Raw genomic sequence first — 27,154 nt, forward strand, 5'->3', positions numbered from 1 at the left:
ACAGGTTCTCGGCTCCCCATAGCATAGGGGATGAAACCAACCACGACTTGGCCCCGCTCCTCTTTCCAAGAACCACATAGCAGCCAAATAGTCTGCCCTTGAAAACCACTGAACAATAGAAATATAAACATTTTCTGTAACAGGATCCCTGACCAAGTGAATAAGAGCACCCCAACAAATCTCAGGTAAATAGGAGCCTGTGATAAATGAAGAGGAGACACAGGTTGTATCCATTAGGCTTTATTTTACAGTTCTTTTTCACAGTGTTAAAGACTGGGATATTTATCCCTTTACTTTGAAATTTATTGAACACCCTAGAATTGCAGCCATCTCTAGGACTATATAGATCAGTGATCCCCAACCAGCGCCTCCTGGCCCATATTCGTGTTCTTAGCCAACCTTGCCTCCCTTACACTGTTTGCCGCAGGGAAGATGTTGAGCAATATTAACTAGTAAAAGCCTCTTTTTATCATACAGATACTAGAAATCGAAGTAAACAAAAGTGCCAGCTTACCATATATAGATACCTTTACCGTCTGTGAGCCTCCGTAGCAAAGATGAAACTGGGCCCCACACTATGATGCTATGTTTTCCACCTAGGACAGAAAGGCTTAGTGTTTGTTTCTCCCTAAACGCCCATCCCATGACCCTTGGGCCAATTCCACAACCCCTTGCTTGTTAACAATGCAATTCCCCTGGAAATGGGTCTTGGACCTACAGGTTCTTGCCACCTAAAAGCACAGAGGATGGGACCAATGCCCTTCCTACCAGTTCGGTAGAATAGAGAGTGGACACGTCACCATTCTTATATTGGAAGTGCTCTTTCTAATAAGTTGGAGATGGTACCTGTCTTCTTGACACTTTAGGGGGAGTTTTTCAAGGCAAACTTGCTTTGACATGGCACCATACCACAACTTTGTCCATTATTCGTGGAAGAACCACACTACAGTTACTTGTAAGATCTGACCTTTCTCTGAGTTCAAGCTGTTCAGTATAAAGCAAATTTGGCCACTAAGGCACGGAGCCATAAGACCTATCATCCAACAATACCTTGCAATGTACTCACTTGAACAACTTGGTGGATATCATAGAAGGTTGGGGATCTCTGATCTAAATTTTTTAGTAGACCTAGTTTTTCGACCTATGAAGTATGGCATGATAACTCTAGGGCTGTAAATGAAACAGAGTGCAAAATCACTAGATTAGACATTCAGATTCAGCACTTGGCAACTTGGTGACAGAACGTACAGATTGACTGGCAATGCTTCAACAAAACACATGGCACCAAGACAAGTGACGCAGTCCAGTAGATTTACATGGGGACAAAGAGACAAATCAACAATTGGCACCACTAAAGCTGAACGTAGACAAACAATTATTTTTCTTTTTTTCCCGAATGCCCAAATGAAAACCTTTTAGAGTTAACGCTGCATCATGTGATCATAAACAACGTACAGTAATGAGCTCATTTGTCTAAATACTTATACACAGGGACAACCGTTTCACCCAGGGTCGAAGTGGCTCACCAGAGTAAAAGAAGATGCTTTAGTTGGCCCAGGCTCTGAGACAATAAAACACGAAAGGTCCAGCAGAAGAAAACCCTATTAGGAGATGACTTTGGAAGCAATCCCTTGCCACTAGGGTCTATTTCTTAGGGGATGATTCACAATGACCTATTAAACCTTATTAATTAATGTACATTGATAACAACAAGATTATGATGCTCGTGTTCTGTATAGAAGGAAGATGGGCCCTCAGAATAATTTCCTCTGGTGGGCCCAAGAAACCCCAGTCCAAAATCCCAGTTAACCTGAAGCTATTGCTCCTTAAAAATTCCCATTATCGGTTCCTGTTCCCTATACCTTAAACTCCATTTAAATATAAGACTATTTTATTGCAGAAGTAATGCAAAAATATATGTATATATCATTCTGTATATAATAAGACAGACCTTCCCTACAAACAAAATGAAATACGCAAACCAGAGAATGGATTGTTTTAGGCTAAATTCCCTATAGACTATGTCATATTTAGGGTCGGGGTATAAAGGCATTGCCTTCTCCAACTTCAGTGTGTGAAAGTGGAGATTTCCTTTAATTTATGGCCTTGATAACCTTCTCAAGCTAGCAAAGCACCTACTGATGATATTATGGTAGTTAGAGAGGTGGTCTGGTTTAAAAAGGGGGTCGTCTCTTCATGATCCTCAACTCTTGGCCAGAGTGGAGAGCGGTTACAAAGGATGTCTCTCTTGGAAGGACCTGTCCTGTCCTGCATTACACAGACAACCAATTGATATGAATAAGCACTGTGTAATGCTTAATATCACCTGTAGGGGTGCTGCAGGGAAATTGAACCCTTACTGCACGATTTCCGCACACAGAAAAGCTGATCGCTGGAGGTCCCAGCAAGGTGACACTTTGTGATCTGCTTATTGTCAAGGGACGCTTCTAATAAGCAGGGATTGTCCGAAGCGGAGAATCCCTTTAACAAGTGACAGCACAGTCACATGTTAATTATCTAAAAACTACCACAGGTGACGTCACACTCCACAGGTCTTCACTAGTTTACAATCTCGACCCATGGGATGATTTAGTCATACTGTATATCTAGTTTTTCATGAAGAAATATCTCACTTTCATGCACCTCAAATACTATAATTGAAGGATAGCTCCACCATCTCTGACACAGATCACTAGCCGTCGAATCCATCATAACAGGGGGCAGAGTGTTTTCATCCAACACTATATATTTTTCTCCTGTTCAATCAAATTTTGTATTCATTTTGGGAAGCATAAGGAATTGATACATTCTTGTGTGTGTGTGTGTGTGTGTGTGTGTGTGTGTGTGTGTGTGTGTGTGTGTGTGTGTGTGTGTGTGTGTGTGACTACCACAGGAAGTTCTATCTGCTATACAATACACTGCCTCTCTTTGATAACTAGACTTGTTTTAAGCTCCTCCCTCTCCTGAAACAGGAAGCATGAGAATATTGCACCGGAAATCATGCAGCCTCATGATATAAAACAGTAAAGACAAGGGGGGAAAGTGCAGGAACTATACAGAGGTATCGGAAGGTTGTAAAGGGGGAGGGTGACATTCTATAGCAAATGGAGATAGCTTTTAAAAGCTTACACATATATTTTTATATTATGGGAAAGAGAACTCAGCTCGCAGGGAAACTCACAGTAACAATAATTTCCATGCAGATTGAACATCTCAAGGCTGTAGAACTGAGCCTTCAAGTATAACATAGACCAGAACCCCCCATATTTTATCACATATTACACTCTTAAAAATAAAAACCCCAGGATTCCTTTGGCTGGGCAACTTTACACCTGAGCATACTGAATAAATTACTTGGCTTGTCTGAAAACTTGATGGTCACAACATAGGACCTTTCAACTCAGATCTCCTTCCACTCCATACTACTCCTGATTGTCCTTCTATACCCTTTTGTAAAAGAATGGTCTAGAAGAAGCTGAAGCAAGCCACAAACTAGAATAAGCAAGAAGCCTTCTGCACTAATTCCCGCGATTTGGTGAGATGTGACGGATGTGGCGATGCAGTCCAGATGGACACAAAATCTTCAGCTCCCTTGAGGTATCTACATATTATTTTAAGATCTTCCATTCAAGGTCTTGGTCTCTTCAGCAGTCAAGATGATGAGGTATTATAGATGAGTGCTGTCCTTTGTATCAAATATTGGGCCTTCAGAACGTGTGACGCTGGGTTTCCGGGCATTGTTAGGCGCAAGAGTAAGTGGATCCGGACGTATGAGGTAACTGTGAAATAGAGAATGTGATGTTATTACATAAGATTAGGAATTTAAAAATATTCAGATCTTCCTCCAAATGTGCGCTCTATTTGCTTCATCCCTTGCAGTTAAAGGAGTTGTAGGAGATTAGATCAGCACCTTTTTTGTTCATGGGCAGTGTCTGATATTACAGTTCAGCCCCATTATTATTTTCTTAATCTCATACATTTCATTTAAAGAACAATTCTCCACAAGGGGCAGTATTATAGTAGTTATATTCTTATATACAGGGGGCAGTATTATAGTAGCTATATTCTTGTACATAGGGGGCAGTATTATAGTAGTTATATTCTTGCATATAGGGAGCAGTATTATAGTAGTTATATTCTTGTATATTGGGGCAGTATTATAGTAGTTATATTTTTGTACATAGGAGCAGTATTATAGTAGTTATATTCTTGTACATAGGGGGTAGTATTATAGCAGTTATATTCTTGTACATAGGGGGCAGTATTATAGTAGTTATATTCTTGTATATAGGGGGCAGCATTATAGTAGTTATATTCTTGTACATAGGAGGCAGTGTTATAGTAGTTATATTCTTGTATATAGGGGGCAGTATTATAGTAGTTATATTCTTGTATAAATGGGTCAGTATTAGGCTGGGTTCACACGACCATGTTACGTCCGTAATGTACGGAACGTATTTCGGCCGGAAGACCCGGACCGAACACACTGCAGGGAGCCGGGCTCCTAGCATCATAGTGATGTACGATGCTAGGAGTCCCTGCCTCTGCGTGGAACTACTGTCCCGTACTGTAATCATGATTACAGTACGGGACAGTTGTCCTGCAGCGAGGCAGGGACTCCTAGCATCGTACATCACTATGATGCTAGGAGCCCGGCTCCCTGCAGTGTGTTCGGTCCGGGTCTTCCGGCCGAAATACGTTCCGTACATTACGGACGTAACATGGTCGTGTGAACCCAGCCTTATAGTAGTTATAATCTTGTATATAGGAGCAGTATTATAGTAGTTATATTCTTGTACATAGGAGCAGTATTATAGTAGTTATATTCTTGTATATAGGGGGAAGTATTATAGTAGTTATATTCATGTACATAGGGGCAGTATTATAGTAGTTATATTCTTGTATATAGGGGGCAGTATTATAATAGTTATATTCTTGTATATAGGAGCTGTAATGATAAGGGTAGGGAAACAGACAAGTGAGCCCTAATCTAGCCGCCACTCAGTCCCTGCCTACTTGCAACGACCCGCCCTAGGCGACGGGGTACAACTGGGCGACGGTCCCTACACTCAATAAGTGCACGACAGACAAACAGACAAGGGAACACAGAACCAAAGGGAAACGGGGCAGTTGCCCACAGCAACACCGTGAGCAACAAGAGTAGTAAACGGGCCGTGTCAAACCAGGAGAGTACGAGGTGCCAAACGCAGAGCAGGAGAGTAGTGAACAAGCCGAGTCAAATCAGGAGAGCACGAGGTACCAAACGCAGAGCAGGAGAGTAGTCAGCAAGCCAGGGTCAATACGAAGCAGGGACAAATAGTACAAGAAGCTGCAGCAGGGCCAGGAAACCAACAGAGAAGATTCACAAGCAAGGAGGAACAGGAAAGGCAGGTATAAATAGACAGAGGGCGGGAGCTAGCTCCGTCTGGCCAGGCTGCGATAGGCTCTACCACTCCTAAGCCTGCCATCCTTAGTGGTGGAAGATGGAGTCAGTCTCACAGACCTAGAAGCAGGTGCAGACTGATTACCTATGGGCGTTGATAAAGAAGCTGTGCCTGGCAGATCCTTTACAGTACCCCCCCCCCCCTTTTATGAGGGGCCACCGGACCCTTTCTAAGTGGACCTGGTTTATTGGGGAAACGAAGGTGGAACCTCTTGACCAATATCCCAGCGTGAACATCCCGGGCGGGTACCGACGTCCTCTCCTAAGGCCCGTATCCTCTCCAATGGACCAGGTACTGGAGGGAGCCTTGGACCATCCTGCTGTCCACAATCTTGGCCACCTCGAATTCTACCCCCTCAGGGGTGAGAACAGGGACCGGAGGTTTCCTCGAGGGAGCCAAGGACGGGGAGCAGCGTTTAAGGAGGGAGGCATGAAACACGTCGTGTACTCGAAAAGATGGGGGCAACTCCAGTCGGAAGGAGACAGGATTGAGGACTTCAATGACCTTGTACGGCCCTATAAACCGAGGAGCAAACTTCTTGGACGGGATTTTAAGGCGCAAGTTCTTAGACGATAGCCACACCAGATCCCCGACCATAAACAAGGGGTTAGCAGAACGTCTTCTATCTGCCTGAGTTTTTTGTATGCTCTGGGACGCCTCTAGGTTCTTCTGAACCTGGGCCCAGACTGTGCACAGTTCCCGATGAACGACTTCTACCTCGGGATTGTTGGAACTACCAGGTGAAACGGAGGAAAACCGCGGATTAAACCCAAAATTACAGAAAAAGGGGGAGACCCCTGACGAGTTACTGACCCGGTTATTAAGGGAAAATTCGGCGAGGGGAATGAATGAGACCCAATCATATTGACAGTCAGAGATAAAACACCTTAAATATTGTTCTAGAGACTGATTAGTCCTCTCAGTTTGGCCATTAGTTTCAGGATGGAAGGCAGAGGAGAAGGACAGATCAATCTCCAACTTTTTACAGAAGGCTCTCCAAAACAATGAAACAAATTGTACCCCTCTGTCAGAAACAATATGGACAGGGACCCCATGGAGACGCAGGATGTGTTTGACAAACAAGGTAGCTAACTTCTTAGCATTGGGTAGTTTCTTGAGGGGCACAAAGTGGCACATCTTACTGAAACGGTCTACTACAACCCACACCACCGACTTGCCTTGAGATGGAGGCAAATCGGTGATAAAATCCATGGAGATATGGGTCCAAGGTCTCTAGGGAATGGGCAAAGAACATAGTAAGCCCGCTGGTCGGGACCTGGGAGTCTTGGACCTAGCACAAACTTCACAAGCGGCGACGTAGGCCTTAACGTCTTTAGGCAACCCAGGCCACCAATAGTTTCTGGCAATGAGGTGCTTGGTACCCAGGATGCCTGGATGACCAGATAGTGCGGAGTCATGATTTTCCCTAAGTACCCTTAGCCGGAATTGCAGGGGAACAAACAGCTTGTTCTCAGGAAGGTTCCCGGGAGCTGAACCTTGATCAGCCGCAACCTCAGAGACTAAATCAGAATCAATAGAGGAAATGATTATACTTGGAGGCAAAATACAAGCAGGATCTTCCTCCGAAGGAGGGCTGGCCATGAAGCTACGCGACAGTGCATCAGCATTAATATTTTTAGACCCAGCCCTATAGGTAACCAAAAAGTTGAATCTGGTAAAAAATAACGCCCATCGAGCTTGTCTCGGGTTTAGCCTCCGGGCAGATTCTAGGAAAACCAGATTCTTGTGGTCGGTAAGGACCGTTACCTGGTGCCTAGCCCCTCCAGGAAGTGGCGCCACTCTTCAAATGCCCATTTAATGGCTAAGAGTTCGCGGTTGCCAATATCATAGTTACTCTCAGTGGGCGAAAACTTCCTGGAGAAGTAGGCACAGGGACGGAGATGGGTGAGGGACCTGGTACCCTGGGACAAGACAGCCCCCACTCCCACCTCGGACGCGTCAACCTCCATGATAAACGGCTCCATTTGGTTGGGCTGAACCAGCACCGGGGCCGAGATAAAGCACTTCTTAAGGACCTCAAAAGCCTGGACAGCCTCAGGAGGCCAGTGGAGGAGATCAGCACCTTTGCGAGTGAGATCCGTAAGAGGCTTAGCGATGACCGAGAAGTTAGCAATAAATCTCCTGTAATAATTAGCGAACCCCAAGAAGCACTGTAACGCCTTCAGGGAGGCAGGTTGGACCCATTCCGCCACAGCCTGGACCTTGGCGGGGACCATGCGGAATTCATGAGGAGTGAGGATTTGACCCAAAAATGGTATCTCCTGCACCCCAAACACACATTTTTCGGTCTTCGCAAACAGTTTGTTTTCCCAAAGGACCTGGAGCACCTTCCTGACATGCTCAATGTGGGAGGACCAGTCCTTGGAAAACACAAGTATGTCATCAATGTACACTACAAGAAATACCCCCCGGTAGTCTCTTAAAATCTCATTTATGAAATTCTGGAAGACCGCGGGAGCATTACGCAACCCAAAGGGCATGACGAGGTATTCGAAATGACCTTCGGGCGTGTTAAACGCAGTCTTCCACTCATCCCCCTCTTTGATGCGGATAAGGTTATAAGCCCCCCGTAGATCAAACTTAGAGAACCATTGGGCCCCCTGAACCTGATTAAAGAGATCAGGAATCAAAGGAAGGGGATACTGGTTCCTCACAGTGACCTTATTCAAGTTTCGGTAGTCAATGCATGGCCTAAGGCCACCATCCTTCTTCCCAACAAAGAAGAAGCCAGCACCTACCGGAGAAGTAGAGGGGCGAATGTAACCCTTGGCCAGACATTCCTGGATATACTCTCTCATGGCTTCACATTCGGGACAAGAGAGATTAAATATCCTACCCTTAGGGAGCTTAGCTCCTGGTACCAAATCGATAGCGCAATCGTATTCTCTATGAGGGGGTAACACTTCGGAGGCCTCCTTAGAGAAAACATCAGCGAAGTCCTGAACAAACTCAGGTAGCGTGTTCACCTCCTCAGGGGGAGAAATAGAATTAACAGAAAAACATGACATCAAGCATTCATTACCCCATTTGGTAAGATCCCCAGTATTCCAGTCAAACGTGGAATTATGCAACTGCAACCAGGGAAGGCCTAAAACCAAATCGGACGATAATCCCTGCATTAACAGTACAGAGCACTGCTGCAAATGCATGGAGCCAACAAGGAGTTCAAAAACAGGGGTATGCTGTGTAAAATAACCATTAGCAAGAGGAGTGGAGTCGATACCCACTACCGGGACAGGTTTAGGCAAATCAATCAAAGGCATAGCTAGAGACATAGCAAATTCCACAGACATGATATTAGCAGAAGACCCTGAATCCACGAAGGAACTGCCGGTAGCAGACCTACCACCAAAAGAGACCTGAAAGGGAAGCAAGATTTTATTACGTTTCATATTTACGGGAAATACCTGTGCGCCCAAGTGACCTCCCCGATGATCACTTAGGCGCGGAAGTTCCTCCGGCTGCTTATTCTTACGCCCAGGACAGTTGTTCACTTGATGCTTGTCATCCCCACAGTAGAAGCAGAGACCATTCTTCCTGCGGAACGCTCTACGTTGTTGGGGGGACACGGAGGCCCCGAGTTGCATAGGTACCACCGAGTCTTCCGTGGAAGAACGAAGCAACGGAACCTCGGGAGGCATCATGGGGGAGTCAGAGGAGAAAAGACCAAGACGTTCAAGTCGTCATTCCCTGAGACGTCGGTCAAGTCGTACCGCTAAAGCCATAACCTGGTCTAGGGAGTCAGAAGAGGGGTAGCTAACTAGCAGGTCTTTCAGGGCGTTCGACAGGCCCAACCTAAACTGGCACCTTAAGGCAGGGTCATTCCACCGAGAAGCTACGCACCACTTCCTAAAGTCAGAACAATACTCCTCAACAGGTCTCTTACCCTGACGTAAGGTCACCAGCTGACTCTCGGCAAAGGCAGTCTTGTCAGTCTCGTCATAAATGAGTCAGAGAGCAGAAAAGAAAAGATCAACGGAGGAAAGTTCAGGGGCATCAGGAGCCAAGGAGAAGGCCCATTCTTGGGGCCACTCCAGGAGCCGGGACATAATTATACCCACCCGCTGGCTCTCAGAACCTGAGGAGTGGGGCTTTAAGCGAAAATAGAGCCTACAACTCTCCCGAAAGGAGAGAAAAGTCTTCCGGTCCCCTGAGAACCGGTCAGGCAACTTGAGGTGGGGTTCAAGAGGTGAGGTGAGGGACACTACCATGGTAGCATCAGGCTGGTTGACCCTCTGAGCCAGGGCCTGGACCTGTAGGGAGAGGACCTGTAGGGAGCCAGGGTCTCAAGGGGGTCCATAGTAGTGTCAGGGACCAGGGTAGACTAGGTATATTGGCTTGTGAATATGTAATGATGGGGGTAGGGAAACAGACAAGTGAGCCCTAATCTACCCGCCACTCAGTCCCTGCCTACTTGCAACTACCCGCCCTAGGCGACGGGGTACAACTCGGCGACGGTCCCTACACTCAATAAGTGCACGACAGACAAACAGACAAGGGAACACAGAACCTAAGGGAAACGGGGCAGTTGCCCATGGCAACACTGTGAGCAACAATAGTAAACGAGCCGAGTCAAACCAGGAGAGTACGAGGTGCCAAACGCAGAGCAGGAGAGTAGTGAACAAGCCGAGTCAAACCAGGAGAGAACGAGGTACCAAACGCAGAGCAGGAGAGTAGTCAGCAAGCCAGGGTCAATACAAAGCAGGGACAAATAGTACAAGAAGCTGCAGCAGGGCCAGGAAACCAACAGAGAAGAATCACAAGCAAGGAGGAACAGGAAAGGCAGGTATAAATAGACAGAGGGCGGGAGCTAGCTCCGTCTGGCCAGGCTGTGATAGGCTCTCCCACTCCTAAGCCTGCCATCCTGAGTGGTGGAAGATGGAGTCAGTCTCACAGACCTAGAAGCAGGTGCAGACTGATTACCTATGGGCGTTGGTAAAGAAGCTGTGCCTGGCAAATCCTTTACAGGAGCAGTATTATAGTAGTTATATTCTTGTATATAGGGGGGCAGTATTATAGTAGTTATATTCTTGTATATAGGGGCAGAATTATAGTAGTTATATTCTTGTATATAGGGGCAGTATTAAAGTAATTATATTCTTGTACATAGGGGGCAGTATTATAGTAGTTATAGTCTTGTATATAGGAGCAGTATTATAGTAGTTATATTCTTGTACGTAGGGGCAGTATTATAGTAGTTATATTCTTGTATATAGGGGGCAGTAATATAGTAGTTATATTCTTCACCATTTTTTGTCCACTTCTATGGCCTTGAATACCTGCTATCGACTCAGGATTCTTTGGTAGTATTTTCAAGCACCTGCAACATTTGGACGTGGAATCAATTCATTATATGAACTAATGCAGTGGAAACGCGTTGAGCGAACTTGTAATACATTTTTTTTCTAGTTATATTCTTGTATATAGGGGGAAGTATTATAGTTATTATATTCTTGTATATAGGGGGCAGTATTATAGTAGTTATGTTCTTGTACATAGGGAGGCAGTATTATAGTAAAAATGTTCTTACCTTGTCATTTTCATTTTCTCGAGTCTAAGGCAGCACAACAGGGAATATTTTGTTCCTCAATCCCCATATCAGGTCCGCCCACCTAGCAAAAACAAACTAAAAAAACAGCCATTTCGCTCATTGATTGCATTCACAGGAAGTATAAGAGACAGGCACGCCCAGCACTACATGTTAATAAAATAGTCCGAATTCAATGTACAAATGTGAACGTTTATTGGGAGGGTTATCTGTGCTGCCTTGGACTCGGGGAAATGAAAATGACAAGGAAAGAACATTTTTACTTTCCTCTTTGTCCTACGGCAGCACAACAGGGATCTGAATAGTAGAACCTAAGGGAGGGTTTAACTCTTAAAGAGGCTCTGTCACCAGATTATCAAATCCCTATCTCCTATTGCATGTGATCGGCGCTGCAATGTAGATAACAGTAACGTTTTTTTTTTTTTTTTTGAAAAACGATCATTTTTGGCTAAGTTATGAGCAATTTTATATTTATGCAAATGAGCCTTTCTAATGGACAACTGGGCGTGTTTTCTCTTATTTCCAACTGGGCGTGTATTGTGTTTTTAGCAACTGGGCATGTTTACTTCTTTCACTGCACAATCACACTGTGCTGTGGATCATGCTGGGCTGGAACAATGAGAAGAGTAGGACAATGATTAGTCACTGATTGGTCAGCGTCATACAATCCTCTGTACAACACCCAGTTGGTAAAAAGTAAAAACACGCCCATTTGGCCATTGAGAAACTCATTAGCATAAATCTAAACTAGCTCATAACTTGCTCAAAAATGATCGTTTTTCAAAATAAAAACCACTGTTGATATCTACATTACAGCGCCGATCACATTATGTAGGAGATAGGGCACTTATAATCTGGTGACAGAGCCTCTTTAAACACTGACTCGAGAACTTCCGTGCCGAAGGCTGAACCCCTGGATGCTGAGACATCAAGCCTGTAACACTTCGCAACTGTAGAGGATAATAACCAGGTGGCTGCGTTACAGTTATCCTGAAGAAGAACTTGCGTATTACCTGCCCCAAAAGTGAATTTTGATCTAGTAGAGTGGGCTCTTAAAGACAACGAGGAGGCATATCTTCCAACTTATATGCTTATGTGACAGTCATTCTTATGCATCTTGCAAGAGATTCTCTAGATGTAACACAACCCTTCCTGGATGTCGAAAATGTTCTGGACAGGTAACAATTTACAGCCCTTTTAAATCTAGTTGATGAAGGGCTTCCTCTTATTCGTTAGCTGGATGAGGGAAGAACACCGGCAGGAAGGCTTTTGTTGATATTTTCTGTTGAAGCCACTTTGGGGACAAAGGAGGGTACTGTCCTAAGAAGAACACTGTCAGGCACCATCTTCAGAAAAAAAAGAGGGTAGGGAGATAAAGCTTGTAGCTCTTCCACTCTTTTTGCTGATGTAATTGCGACCAGAAAAAATACTTTAAAAACGAGAGCCACTTGTTCTCTACGTCTTCCAGCAGTTCAAAGAGGGACAGGGTTAATCTATTTAATACTAGACACAAGTCTTTGGTAGCCACTGGATGTCTGATACTAGGTCTAAGATTTCTCAGAGCTTTAAAGAATCTTGCAATTAGATGCTGGTAATGAAAACTTCCCGTCAGTGAAGGAATTCATGGCAGTCATATGGACTTTCAAGGTGTTGTCTTAGAGGCAGGAAGAATGCTGTAGCCAAGAAGAAAACTCCTTCCAGATTCTTGAATAGAGCGAATTAATGAAAAGTTTTCTGGCTACAAGAAAGATAAAGAACTGTTTCTGAAAGACCTTTCTATTTTAGATAGGATTCTTCAGATACCAGGCCGTCAGTTGTAGTCTGTCCAGGAACAGACCTCTCTAACAATAGAGCTTTGTGTAGGGGCATTTCTCTTTCAGAAATGATGAAGAGCCAATTAAATGTTCTTCAGGTTGGAAGAGTCATCTGTTCTTGTAATGAGTCCACGAGCCCCCACTCGAGGCATCCGTAGTGAGGACAACTTGGTCCAACATTATAAAGCATCTCTCTATGGCAAGATTTTTGTCTATCAACCACCATTGAAGAGTATCTTGAATATAGGAACTTATCTGGAGCCTTTTCTGGAGGTTGAGAGGGTTGTGAGCCCAAACTGATAGGATCTCTTGCTGGAGTTACCACATGTGAGCCCTTGCCCAAGGCACGGCCTCAATAGATGCTGAGAAATGCCGTAGCACTCTCATAGGCGCTCTGATCAGGTGAGTAATTAATTACCTCTTTGATTTTGGCCATCTTGTCTGATGGAAGGAAAAGTGTCTGACTTACGTCATTTTATGACAAACTCCAGAAAACCCTTCCTGGTACCTGAAATTTGGTCGGATTTCTTTGATTGATTAGGAGACCCAGATCGTTCAGGAGCTCCATAGTAGGGTGGAGGTGAGACAGTAGGATCTCTGGACGATGCGATGACTAACCAGTCGTCCAGATACAGAATAACCTGGCTCCCCTGGAGCCAAGGGCAGCAACTGCAGCTATAGCCACCTTCGTGAAGACTTTGGGAGCCGAAGATAGATCAAAAGGCTTGGCCCTGAACTGCAGGTGAAGAATTTCTCCCTGATGTACAATATCTAATATTCTTAGGAATGTTTTGTCTTCCTCTCTGATTGGTATCTGAAGATATGCATCTGTTAAATCACAAAACTTCTGGTTTCAGGAACGCTGTGCAAGATCCTAGTGTCTCTATTCTGAACATTGTCTACTTTAGGTGACAATTCAGGTAACGGAAATCTATGATTAGGCGTCGAGCCCCACCAGGTTTGGGGACAGGAAACATCCTTGTATATACCCCAAAACCCTGAAGAAAATCTAGAGCCTTTTGAAATTTCTGATTTCTAGGAAGACTAGGAAACACTAGCACCTTATTATCCTTGTTAGCGATGATGATGTCGTCAAGTGCAGTTCCAAATAATCTTTCTGGCTCGAAGGGCAAGGAAACAATATTGCTCTATGTCTCCTTTCCAGGGTTTGATCCAAATTGCTTTTCTAACCAAATTGGCTAGGACCAGGTTCTTTGAAGAACCACGGAGAACATCTAAAAGGAAAAACGCACATACAGTGAAGGAAATAAGTATTTGATCCCTTGCTGATTTTGTAAGTTTGCCCACTGTCAAAGACATGAACAGTCTAGAATTTTTAGGCTAGGTTAATTTTGCCAGTGAGAGATAGATTATATAAAAATAAAAAAAAACAGAAAATCACATTGTCACAATTATATATATTTATTTGCATTGCGCACAGAGAAATAAGTATTTGATCCCTTTGACAAACAAGACTTAATACTTGGTGGCAAAACCCTTGTTGGCAATCACAGCAGTCAGACATTTTTTGTAGTTGATGATGAGGTTTGCCCACATGTTAGATAGAATTTTGGCCCACTCCTCTTTGCAGATCATCTGTAAATCATTTAGATTTCGAGGCTGTCGCTTGGCAACTCGGATCTTCAGCTCCCTCCATAAGTTTTCGATGGGATTAAGGTCTGGAGACTGGCTAGGCCACTCCATGACCTTAAAGGAACAGTGTCACCAACATTTTTTTTTTATATCAGTTTTATGTTAGGGTTTTATTAAAAACGTTTATATTTATTTGTGTGTTTGTGTGTTACTTTTTTCTATTTTTACACTTTTTCTTCCCTATGGGGGCTGCCATTTTTTTTTCCATTTCTGTATGTGTCGATTAACGACACATACAGACATGGAATACGGCAGCTCCAGTCCCATAGGGACTGCGAACGGGGCCCGTTCCATCCACTCTGGTGTACGCCGTGTGTGTGGGAACGGCGCATGCGCCGCTCCCACACAGTCCGATTTGAAATGCGCGCCGTCCGGCGCCATTTTCCTGTGGACCGTAAGTCGCGGCCGGGCAGTAAGATTACTACTTCTGGTCGCGGCTTCCGGACTTGTGCACATGGAGCAGCGGCAGCAGACGGAGCGGACGGACCGGAGGGAGCGGCGGCGACTGGAGCAGGTAAGTGATTTCTATGTATGTTCGTGTTTCAGTGTGTTTTACTAGTGTATGTAAACCTTCTACACTGTGTGTTAGCTCAAAAAATGGCGACACACAGTGTAGGAGGTTAGACCGTTCAAACCCCTCGTTTATCCCGGCACTAGCCAGGATAAAGGAGGGGGGGATTCTGAGAGCTCACTAGAGCGAGGGATTTTTTCCCAATTTTGCAGCATAAAGCAATGTGGTTGCTTTACCACATGCAATGCTGCAATTTTGGGAATTGCTCCATCTAGTGACCAGTGCTGGGAAATATTATAAATTGAATCCAATTTATAATATTTCCTGACTCGTGAAAAAAATAAAAAAAATTAGAACAATGTTTAATCACCTACACACTAATTGTTTAACTAAAAAAAAGCAAACATGTTTTGCTGGCAACACATTACCTTTAATGTGCTTCTTTTTGAGCCACTCCTTTGTTGCCTTGGCTGTATGTTTCGGGTCATTGTCGTGCTGGAAGACCCAGCCACGAGCCATTTTTAATGTCCTGGTGGAGGGAAGGAGGTTGTCACTCAGGATTTGACGGTACATGGCTCCATCCATTCTCCCATTGATGCGGTGAAGTAGTCCTGTGCCCTTAGCAGAGAAACACCCCCAAAACATAATGTTTCCACCTTCATGCTTGACAGTGGGGACGGTGTTCTTTGGGTCATAAGCAGCATTTCTCTTCCTCCAAAAACGGCGAGTAGAGTTAATGCCAAAGAGCTCAATTTTAGTCTCATCTGACCATAGCACCTTCTCCCAATCACTGTCAGAATCATCCAGATGTTCATTTGCAAACTTCAGACGGGCCTGTACATGTGCCTTCTTGAGCAGGGGGACCTTGCGGGCACTACAGGATTTTAATCCATTACGGCGTAATGTGTTACCAATGGTTTTCTTGGTGACTGTGGTCCCAGTTGCCTTGAGATCATTAACAAGTTCCCCCCGTGTAGTTTTCGGCTGAGCTCTCACCTTCCTCAGGATCAAGGATACCCCACGAGGTGAGATTTTGCATGGAGCCCCAGATCGATGTCGATTGACAGTCATTTTGTATGTCTTCCATTTTCTTACTATTGCACCAACAGTTGTCTCCTTCTCACCCAGGGTCTTACTTATGGTTTTGTAGCCCATTCCAGCCTTGTGCAGGTCTATGATCTGGTCCCTGACATCCTTAGAAAGCTCTTTGGTCTTGCCCATGTTGTAGAGGTTAGAGTCAGACTGATTAATTGAGTCTGTGGACAGGAGTCTTTTATACAGGTGACCATGTAAGAGCTGTCTATAATGCAGGCACCAAGTTGATTTGGAGCGTGTAACTGGTCTGGAGGAGGCTGAACTCTTAATGGTTGGTAGGGGATCAAATACTTATTTCTCTGTGCACAATGCAAATAAATATATAGAATTTCTTTTTTTTTTTTTTATATAATCTATCTCTCACTGGTAAAATTAACCTAGCCTAAAAATTCTAGACTGTTCATGTCTTTGACAGTGGGCAAACTTACAAAATCAGCAAGGGATCAAATACTTATTTCCTTCACTGTATAATTTAGCTGCAGTTCAGCACAGACCTCAGAAACAGGTACACAGGTTCTAAGTCTTCGTCCTTAGTCATGGCTGAAAGAATGACTAAGGACGAAGACTTCGTCTGAAACGCGTAGGCTACACACCTATTTCTTCTTTTCACATCCACCCTACCCGTTGTGGGAAGCCTGACTCCCGGTTTTATATTCATTCAAATAAAATTGGAACTAGATTCCATTTTAAACCTACCATTGGACTATCCTATATATTTGTGCGCTGGATCTCATCCACTATTTTTCTACACTTATACCGGACCAGTACTGTGCAGCATTCTATAGTACTGTGCAACATATAACATACCGGACCAGTACTGTGCAACATATAACATACCGGACCAGTACTGTGCGGCATTCTATAGTACTGTGCAACATATAACATACCAGACCAGTACTGTGCGGCATTCTATAGTACTGTGCAACATATAACATACCGGACCAGTACTGTGCGGCATTCTATAGTACTGTGCAACATATAACATACCGGACCAGTACTGTGCGGCATTCTATAGTACTGTGCAACATATAACATACCGGACCAGTACTGTGCAGCATTCTATAGTACTGTGCAACATATAACATACCGGACCAGTACTGTGCAGCATTCTATAGTACTGTGCAACATATAACATACCGGACCAGTACTGTGCAGCATTCTATAGTACTGTGCAACATATAACATACCGGACCAGTACTGTGCAGCATTCTATAGTACTGTGAAACATATAACATACCGGACCAGTACTGTGCACCATTCTATAGTACTGTGCGCTATTCTATAGAACCGTGCAACATATGACATACCGGACCAGTACTGTGCACCATTCTATAGTACTGTGCGCTATTCTATAGAACCGTGCAACATATAACATACCGGACCAGTACTGTGCGCTATTCTATAGTACTGTGCAACATATAACATACCGGACCAGTACTGTGCGCTATTCTATAGTACTATGCGCCATTCTATAGTACTGTGCAACATATAACATACCGGACCAGTACTGTGCGCTATTCTATAGTACTATGCGCCATTCTATAGTACTGTGCGCTATTCTATAGTACTGTGCAACATATAACATACCGGACCAGTATTGTGCGCTATTCTATAGTACTATGCACCATTCTATAGTACTGTGCAACATTCTGTAGACATATGATATACCTGACCAGAGTCCTCTAGCACTGTGCACCATTCTATAGTTCTGCCAGAGACTCCTCTAGTACTGTGCGCCATACTGGTATTTATTTGCATGTAACATGCATGACTAGAGACACCTCTGGCACTGTGCGACATTCTCCAGTACTGTGCGGCATAACGCAAACTTGACCATGGACACCCCTCTGGTACTGTGCAACGGTCTCCAGTACGGTACGACATATGGCAACTTGACCAGAGACACACCTCTAGTTCTGTGCGATTTTCACCAGTTTTGGGTAATAAGGCAGAGAGCAACCAGAGGCATCCCTCTGGGATTGAGATCCATTAGGTAAGAAGGTCGTCTCTAGGAACCCCATCTTGGAAGTCATTTTAAAAGAAAATTCTCTTCAGACACCGGCGTCACCACCTCAGAGGAGATCACTTCACCCTCTGATAATTCAGTGTCCGATACAGAGGGGGTGGAGTAAAAGTCATAGTCTCGGTTTACAGCTATGTTTTACCTCCTTAGATGTAAATGCTTCACTTGTGTCTTGAGCCATGAAAAAACGTATCAGCTTCATATCTCTTGGCTGCATCACTGCCAGGAAAAGAACAATCAGAACAGGTCTTAGGCTTCGTTCACATCTGCGCTAGGGCTCCATTCCAACGTTCCATCTGAGCTTTCCGTCGGAATGGAGCCCTGACAGACCCAAACGGAAACCATAGGTTTCCGTTTCCATCACCATTGATTTCAATGGTGACGGATCCGGTGCCAATGGTTTCCGTTTGTCTCCGTTGTGCAAGGGTTCCGTCATTTTGACGGAATCAATTCTGTAGTCGACTATGTTATTGATTTAGTCAGAACTACAGAACCCTTGCACAACTGAGACAAACGGAAACCATTGGCACCGGATCCGTCACCACTGAAATCAATGGTGATGCAAACAGAAACTTATGGTTTCTGTTTGTGTCTGTCAGGGCTCCGTTCCGACGGAAAGCTCCGACCGAATGGTGCCGTTGCGCAGATGTGAACGAAGCCTTGGAGTAAAAAATTATCAGGCAGCGGCTGAATACAACTGATGCATAAACTGCGCATGGACTTTTGGTTCTTCTTATGACTCTTTGAGAGGAGGCTTCAAACTGAGAGATGCACAGATCACAGGTTTCCTCAGGTAAAAAAATCAGCAGAGGCTGAATACAACTGATGCATAAACTGTGCATGGACTTGTGGTTCTTCTCACGACGCCATTTTTGAAAAAACTAAGGTGGGCAAGCAGACGAGTAACACTGCACCTGCCAGGAACGAGGACAAAATAAAACACATGCAGTGCTGAGCGTGCCTGTCTCTTATATTTCCTGTGAATGCAATCAATGAGCTGATGGCTGTTTTTTTTTAGTTTGTTTTTTGCTAGGTGGCCGGTCCTGATATGGGGATTGAGGAACAAAATATTCCCTGTTGTGATGCCGTAGGATGAAGAGGAAAATAGTTATATTCTTGTACATAGGGGGCAGTATTATAGCAGTTATATTCTTGTACATAGGGGCAGTATTATAGTAGTTATATTCTTGTACATAGGAGCAGTATTATAGTAGTTATATTCTTGTATATAGGGGCAGTATTATATTAGTTATATTCTTGTACATAGGAGCAGTATTATAGTAGTTATATTCTTGTACATAGAGGGCAGTATTATATTAGTTATATTCTTGTATATAGGAGGCAGTATTATAGTAGTTATATTCTTGTATATAGGGGGCAGTATTATAGTAGTTATATTCTTGTACATAGGAGCAGTATTATATTAGTTATATTCTTGTATATAGGGGGCAGTATTATAGTAGTTATATTCTTGTATATAGGAGGCAGTATTATAGTAGTTATAGTCTTGTATATAGAGGGCAGTATTATAGTAGTTATATTCTTGTATATAGGGGCAGTATTATAGTAGTTATATTCTTGTATATAGGGGCAGTAATATAGTAGTTATATTCTTGTACATAGGAGGCAGTATTATAGTGGTTATATTCTTGTACATAGGGGGAGTATATAATATAGTTATATTCTTGTACATAGGGGGCAGTATTATAGTAGTTATACTCTTGTACATAGGGGGGAGTATATTATATAGTTATATTCTTGTACATAGAGGGGAATATTATAGTAGTTATATTCTTATACATAGAGGGCAGTATTATAGTAGTTATAATCTTGTAGATAGGAGCAGTATTATAGTGGTTATATACTTGTATATAGGGGGCAGTATTATAGTAGTTATATTCTTGTACATAGGGGGCAGTATTATAGTAGTTATATTCTTGTACATAGGGGGCAGTATTATAGTAGTTATATTCTTGAATATAGGGAGCAGTATTATAGTAGTTATATTCTTTTATATAGAGGTCAGTATTATAGTAGTTATATTTTTGTACATAGGGGCAGTATTATAGTAGTTATATTCTTGTACATAGGAGCAGTATTATAGTAGTTATATTCTTGTACATAGGGTGTAATGACGGGGTAGGGAGACAGACAGGTGAGCCCTAATCTACCCGCCACTCAGTCCCTGCCTACTTGCAACGGCCTGTCCTAGGCGACGGCCCTTACGCTCAATAAGTGCACGACAGACAAACAGACAAGGGTACACAGAAGCTAAGGGAAATGGGGCAGTTGCCCACGGCAACACAGTGAGCAACAAGAGTAGTGAACGAGCTGAGTCAAACCAGGAGTGCACGAGGTACAAATCGCAGAGCAGGAGCGTAGTCAGTAAAGCCAGGGTCAAAAATGAAGCAAGGTCAATAATCATAGCAGGAGCAGCAGAGCCAGGAAACAGAAAAGAATCACAGTCAAAGGAGGAGCAGGAAATGCAGGTATAAATAGACAGAGGGCGGGAGCTAGCTCCGTCTGGCCAGGCTGTCATAGGCTCTCCCACTCCTCAGCCTCCCAGCCTGACTGGTAGAAGATCGTGTTACTCTCTCAGACTTAGGAGCAGGTGCAGACTGATTACCCACGGGCGTCGACACAGAAGCTGTGTCTGGCAGATCCTTTACATAGGGGCACTATTATAGTAGTTATATTCTTGTACATAGGAGGCAGTATTATAGTAGTTATATTCTTGTACATAGGAGGCAGTATTATAGTAGTTATATTCTTGTACATAGAAGGCAGTATTATAGTAGTTATATTCCTGTACATAGGGGGCAGTATTATAGTAGTTATATTCTTGTACATAGAAGGCAGTATTATAGTAGTTATATTCCTGTACATAGGGGGTAGTATTATAGTAGTTATATTCTTGTACATAGGGGCAGTATTATAGTAGTTATATTCTTGTATATAGGGGGCAGTATTATAGTAGTTATATTCTTGTACATAGGGGGAGAGTATTATAGTAGTTATATTCTTGTACATAGAGGGCAGTATTACAGTAGTTATATTCTTGTACATAGGGGGAGTGTATTATAGTAGTTATATTCTTGTACATAGAGGGCAGTATTACAGTAGTTATATTCTTGTACATAGGGGGCAGTAATATAGTAGTTATACTCTTGTACAAAGGGGGGAGTATAATATATAGTTATATTCTTGTACATAGGGGGCAGTATTATAGTAGTTATATTCCTGTACATAGGAGCAGTATTATAGTAGTTATATTCTTGTATATAGGGGGCAGTATTATAGTAGTTATATTCTTGTCTATAGGAGGCAGAATTATAGTGGTTATATTCTTGTATATAGGGGCAGTATTATAGTAGTTATATTCTTGTACATAGGGGGCAGTATTATAGTAGTTATACTCTTGTACTTAGGGGGAGTATATTATATAGTTATATTCTTGTACATACGGGGCAGTATTATAGTAGTTATATTCTTGTACATAGAAGGCAGTATTATAATTTTTTAATTCTCAAATAAAGTCTATTGCAATACAGCAAATATCAAAAGAAAATTACATGACAAAATAACAGGACAGTATTATAGTTATTATATTTTTGTACATCGGGGGCACTTTTATAGTTGTTATATTCTGTGCATTACCCAGTAGGGGTCGAGAATGGGCACCTATCCAGGGTAAAGAGAATGCTTCTCAGAGACCTGATGGGAGTCATATTCAGAACAAAACATACTTCTTTATTTGATGTCTCGTAGGAGAGATTAATGCACCAGTGATGTTAATATCAATTGTTAGAAGAATTTATCTTTTAGCTACTTTCGGTTGTTTCTCAGGTACTCAGAGTGCCAGGCAATAGGCATCAAGTGTCAGACCAAGAAAGAGAAGGACGTATAGAGAGAATGTGACAGCGACCAGTAGACAATAAAGTCACAGGAAAGGGAGATGTTAAGAAGAGTCAACCTGACACCTGAACATTAGTGAGGTGGACAGACATTCTAGAGATACAATGAAATGCTGAGAAACCACACAGAATACCACTGAGCAGAAGACACAATGTCAACACCTAGACATGAGGGAATATGTAGTACATGAATGCAAGAGGAGAATGTGCAGAGGATCAATGGGAAATTGTGAAAAGGAGAAAGATCCCTGAACAGCACATCATGTAATGAGACAGGAGAAGAATAGCTGCTGATGACTGATCTAGACAATGCAAGACCATCAGGAGTAACAAGATAAAATCAGAACACATCAAACCACCTCCATCGCTAAAGATGACAAATCCAGAACGTGTAAAATATTGAAGCTTTTGAAACGTGGTTTTTTGTTTTTTTTTTCACAAAAGTCCACTTTCTAAAAGGTGAATTTTCTGGATTACCAATACCACGGAAGGCAGCCATTATAGTGCCTTAAAGGGAATGTCCACCCTTGTGCACATGCTCTGATATGATTCTGAGCTCTTTATTCTCTCTATAGACATAAATTATAAAATTGTTGCCACCTGCAGTCACCGCTAGGGGGAGCTTAGGAGCATACTGCATACTGTTTTACTATTTGTTGTATACAGAAATATTCTAAGCTCCTTCTAGAGGTGGCTGCAGGCAGCCAGAATTTCTTAGTTTAACACTATGGGAGAGATTTATCAAGACTGTTCTAGTCTTAATAAGAAACAAGCTGGATAAAGATGCAACACATTTATTAAGAGGCACACGCCTCCTAATGAATTAGTTGCATCTTTGGCTGTCCGTGCACCACTAAATGAGCCAGGAAATGGTGTAGATTTATGCCATAATCTCCATGGGTTTCTGGTGTAAAGCACAGTAAATGTCTCAGGCCGTGGATCACCACACCCCTTTGGTTAAGCTCCACCTACTTTTTGAAAAGTGCCAAGAGTGGTAGAAAACGCCCAAAAGTCGCTATTTTAGCAACTTTCAGGCCATTTGCAACATTTATATGCCAGAAAACTGCCATAGAAGAATTGTTAAATTCACTTGTTTGTATATGCAACTGATTTACAACTCTATACAGTAAATATATAGTGAAGCTCAAACCTCTAGAAGAAGAAAATTTTGAACTGGTTGTTAAAATGGTGTTAAAAAGATGATATTCACTTAAAGGGGCTAATCATCCAGCTTTTAACCAAAACCGAGTATAAAAGGTGCCTAGAGTGGTTGCCAGTCTTCTAGCTGTTACTTACAAATCTTACTTACAAGTGTGAATCCAAATTGAGAATGATTTGTTCTTGGAAGAGGATCTGTCAGTTCTCTTGTGTGGTGTAGTATAGAGGATCAGTCAGCTCTCTTGTGTGGTGTAGTATAGAGTATCTGTCAGTTCTCCTCTGTGGTGTAGTATAGAGGAGCTGTCAGTTCTCCTGTGTGGTGTAGTATAGAGGATTTGTCAGCTCTCCTGTGTGGTGTAGTACAGAGGAGCTGTCAGCTTTCCTGTGTGGTGTAGTATAGAGGATCAGTCAGCTCTCTTGTGTGGTGTAGTATAGAGTATCTGTCAGTTCTTCTCTGTGGTGTAGTATAGAGGAGCTGTCAGATCTCCTGTGTGGTGTAGTATAGAGGATCTGTCAGCTTTCCTGTGTGGTGTAGTATAGAGGATCTGTCAGCTTTCCTGTGTGGTGTGGTGTAGTATAGAGGATCTCTCAGCTGTCCTGTGTGGTGTGGTGGTGTAGTATAGAGGATCTGCCAGCTCTCTTGTGTGTAGTACAGAGGATCTGTCAGTTCTCCTGTGTGGTGTAATATAGAGGATCTGTCAGTTCTCCTGTGTGGTGTAATATAGAGGATCTGTCAGTTCTCCTGTGTGGTGTAATATAGAGGATCTGTCAGCTCTCCTGTGTGGTATAGTTTAGAGGAGCTGTCAGATCTCCTGTGTGGTGTAATATGGAGGATGTCAGATCTCTTGTGTGGTGTGGTGTAGTATAGAGGAGCTGTCTCTCCCTCCTGTGTGCTGTAGTATAGAAGATCTGTCAGTTCTCCTGTGTGGTGTAGTATAGAGGAGCTGTCAGCTGTCCTGTGTGGTGTAGTATGTCAGCTCTCCTGTGTGGTGTAGTATAGAGGAGCTGTCAGCTCTCGTGTATGGTGTAATATAGGGGATCTGTCAGTTCTCCTGTGTGGTGTAGTATAGAGGATCTGTCAGTTCTCCTGTGTGGTGTAGTATAGAGGAGCTGTCAGCTCTCCAGTGTGTGGTGTAGTATAGAGGATCTGTCAGCTCTCCTGTGTGGTGTAGTATAGAGGAGCTGTCAGCTCTCCTGTGTGGTGTAGTATAGGGGATCTGTCAGCTCTCCTGTGTGGTGTAGTATAGAGGAGCTGTCAGATCTCTTGTGTGGTGTAGTATAGAGTATCTGTCAGTTCTCATCTGTGGTGTAGTATAGAGGAGCTGTCAGTTCTCCTGTGTGGTGTAGTATAGAGGATCTGTCAGCTCTCCTGTGTGGTGTAGTACAGAGGAGCTGTCAGCTTTCCTGTGTGGTGTAGTATAGAGGATCAGTCAGCTCTCTTGTGTGGTGTAGTATAGAGTATCTGTCAGTTCTTCTCTGTGGTGTAGTATAGAGGAGCTGTCAGATCTCCTGTGTGGTGTAGTATAGAGGATCTGTCAGCTTTCCTGTGTGGTGTAGTATAGAGGATCTGTCAGCTTTCCTGTGTGGTGTGGTGTGGTGTAGTATAGAGGATCTCTCAGCTGTCCTGTGTGGTGTGGTGGTGTAGTATAGAGGATCTGCCAGCTCTCTTGTGTGTAATATAGAGGATCTGTCAGTTCTCCTGTGTGGTGTAATATAGAGGATCTGTCAGTTCTCCTGTGTGGTGTAATATAGAGGATCTGTCAGCTCTCCTGTGTGGTATAGTTTAGAGTAGCTGTCAGATCTCCTGTGTGGTGTAATATGGAGGATGTCAGATCTCTTTTGTGGTGTGGTGTGGTGTAGTATAGAGGAGCTGTCAGCCCTCCTGTGTGCTGTAGTATAGAAGATCTGTCAGTTCTCCTGTGTGGTGTAGTATAGAGGAGCTGTCAGCTGTCCTGTGTGGTGTAGTATGTCAGCTCTCCTGTGTGGTGTAGTATAGAGGAGCTGTCAGCTCTCGTGTATTGTGTAATATAGGGGATCTGTCAGTTCTCCTGTGTGGTGTAGTATAGAGGATCTGTCAGTTCTCCTGTGTGGTGTAGTATAGAGGAGCTGTCAGCTCACCTGTGTGGTGTAGTATAGAGGAGCTGTCAGCTCTCCTGTGTGGTGTAGTATAGGGGATCTGTCAGTTCTCCTGTGTGGTGTAGTATAGAGGAGCTATCAGCTGTCCTGTGTGGTGTAGTATGTCAGCTCTCCTGTGTGGTGTAGTATAGAGGATCTGTCAGCTCTCCTGTGTGGTATAGTATAGAGGACCTGTCATCTCTCCTGTGTGGTGTAGTATAGAGGAGCAGTCAGCTGTCCTGTGTGGTGTAGTATAGAGGATCTGTCAGCTCTCCGGTGTGGTGTAGTATAGAGGAGCTATCCGCTCTTCTGTGTGGTGTGGTGTAGTATAGAGGAGCAGTCAGTTCTACTGTGTGGTTTAGTATAGAGTAATAGTCAGCTCTCCTGTGTGGTGTAGTATAGAGGATCTGTCAGTTCTCCTGTGTGGTGTAGTATAAAGGATTTGTCAGCGCTCCTTTGTGGTGTAATATAGAGGACCTGTCTGCTATCCTGTGTGGTGTAGTATAGAGGATCTATCAGCTCTCCTGTGTGGTGTAGTATAGAGGACCTGTCAGTTCTACTGTGTGGTGTAGTATAGAGGATCTGTCAGTTCTCCTGTGTGGTGTAGTATAGAGGATCTGTCCACTCTCCTGTGTGGTGTAGTATAGAGGATCTGTCAGCTCTCCTGTGTGGTGTAGTATAGAGGAACTGTCAGATCTCCTGTGTGGTGTAGTATAGAGGATCTGTCAGCTCTCCTGTGTGGTTTAGTATACAGGATCTGTCAGCTCTCCTGTGTGGTGTAGTATAGAGGTTCTGTCAGCTCTCCTGTGTGGTGTAGTATAGAGGTTCTGTCAGCTCTCCTGTGTGGTGTAATATAGAGGATCTGTCAGTTCTCCTGTGTGGTGTAATATAGAGGATCTGTCAGCTCTCCTGTGTGGTGTAATACAGAGGAGGTGTCTATTTGGGTTATGAGATCTGCAGAGAGTCCACCAGCATTCTATATGTGGTCACCACTGCTTGCATGTTTCCAGAGGGCATCAAAGTACCAATTTTTACGTTTTTGATCATGTATTTAAGTTCTGTAGCCGGTTTATCAATGTCTTTCATTAGTCCCCTGATGCTGATGTGTATCAGGGTCCCACTCTCATGACCAGAACTGCAGACAAAAGGTGTTAAGGACCTTCCTGGACCTGGCCTTGGCCCTGTGGACTGTCTTTTAACAGAAAACATACATAAACAGAGTTTTCAAGCAGAGGCTGGACGGCAGCACGGAGGGCTTAACGGGAAGCCTCCATGACTGCCGTAGGAGGGAGGGTTCAGCCAATAGGAAGACAGGTGGGTGAGGTAGGAGGGAGAGATGGGAGGAGCCGGGGTGTGATAACTGTTCCTCCCGCTGTTTTCGGCATTGAGCCGGAAGCAGCGGGAGGAGAAACGAGAAAAACTTAGCTCAGGTTAGATAGTGCTGCTTACCGCAATGGCGTCCCCCATCTCGCTTCTTGAGCAGCTGCGGGTAGCAGCTGCTTATCACGATCCGGGCTGGCTGGAGGAGACTGTAGCGTCGCAGGCCCGGATCCCTCAGGCGGGCCCGTCGTCTGGGTCGGCAGCCCGTGCTGATGCGCTCCCCTCCCCCACTCCCCTCTTAGACGATGGGGATACGGCGGTGGGGGGAGAGCTGTTGATGTCTGCCCCTGCTGTAATAAAGCAGAGGGCTTCGGGGGGAGCGGCGGCTGCCCAGGCTAGGTCACCCCGCTGCTCCCGTAGGACTCGCCCACCAGAGTGCCGTAGTCCAGACGTGGCCCCGCGGGCCCGGCGTCGCAGGGGGAGCCCTTCTAGGGACGCTGCAGGCCAGGCTGCTGGGACGGGCGCTTCCTCCCAGGGC

At 43.9% G+C, this 27,154-nt stretch overlaps 1 protein-coding gene across 2 annotated transcripts in view; it reads right to left on the reverse strand.

Annotated features, from left to right (window-relative positions):
• Positions 1-224: 224 nt before the first annotated feature.
• The window catches only part of LOC142750154 (potassium channel subfamily T member 2-like), a 209,248-nt gene continuing 182,318 nt past the window's right edge, over positions 225-27,154 (reverse strand). For both annotated transcript variants that reach the window (XM_075858995.1, XM_075858997.1), the window contains exon 29: positions 225-3,779. In XM_075858995.1, the coding sequence (XP_075715110.1) occupies positions 3,668-3,779 (112 nt within the window). In that variant the 3' untranslated portion in view covers positions 225-3,667. The remainder of the gene's footprint in view (positions 3,780-27,154) is intronic.

This window comes from Rhinoderma darwinii, chromosome 3, assembly GCF_050947455.1.
Source record: "Rhinoderma darwinii isolate aRhiDar2 chromosome 3, aRhiDar2.hap1, whole genome shotgun sequence".
Taxonomy (NCBI): Eukaryota; Metazoa; Chordata; class Amphibia; order Anura; family Rhinodermatidae; genus Rhinoderma; species Rhinoderma darwinii.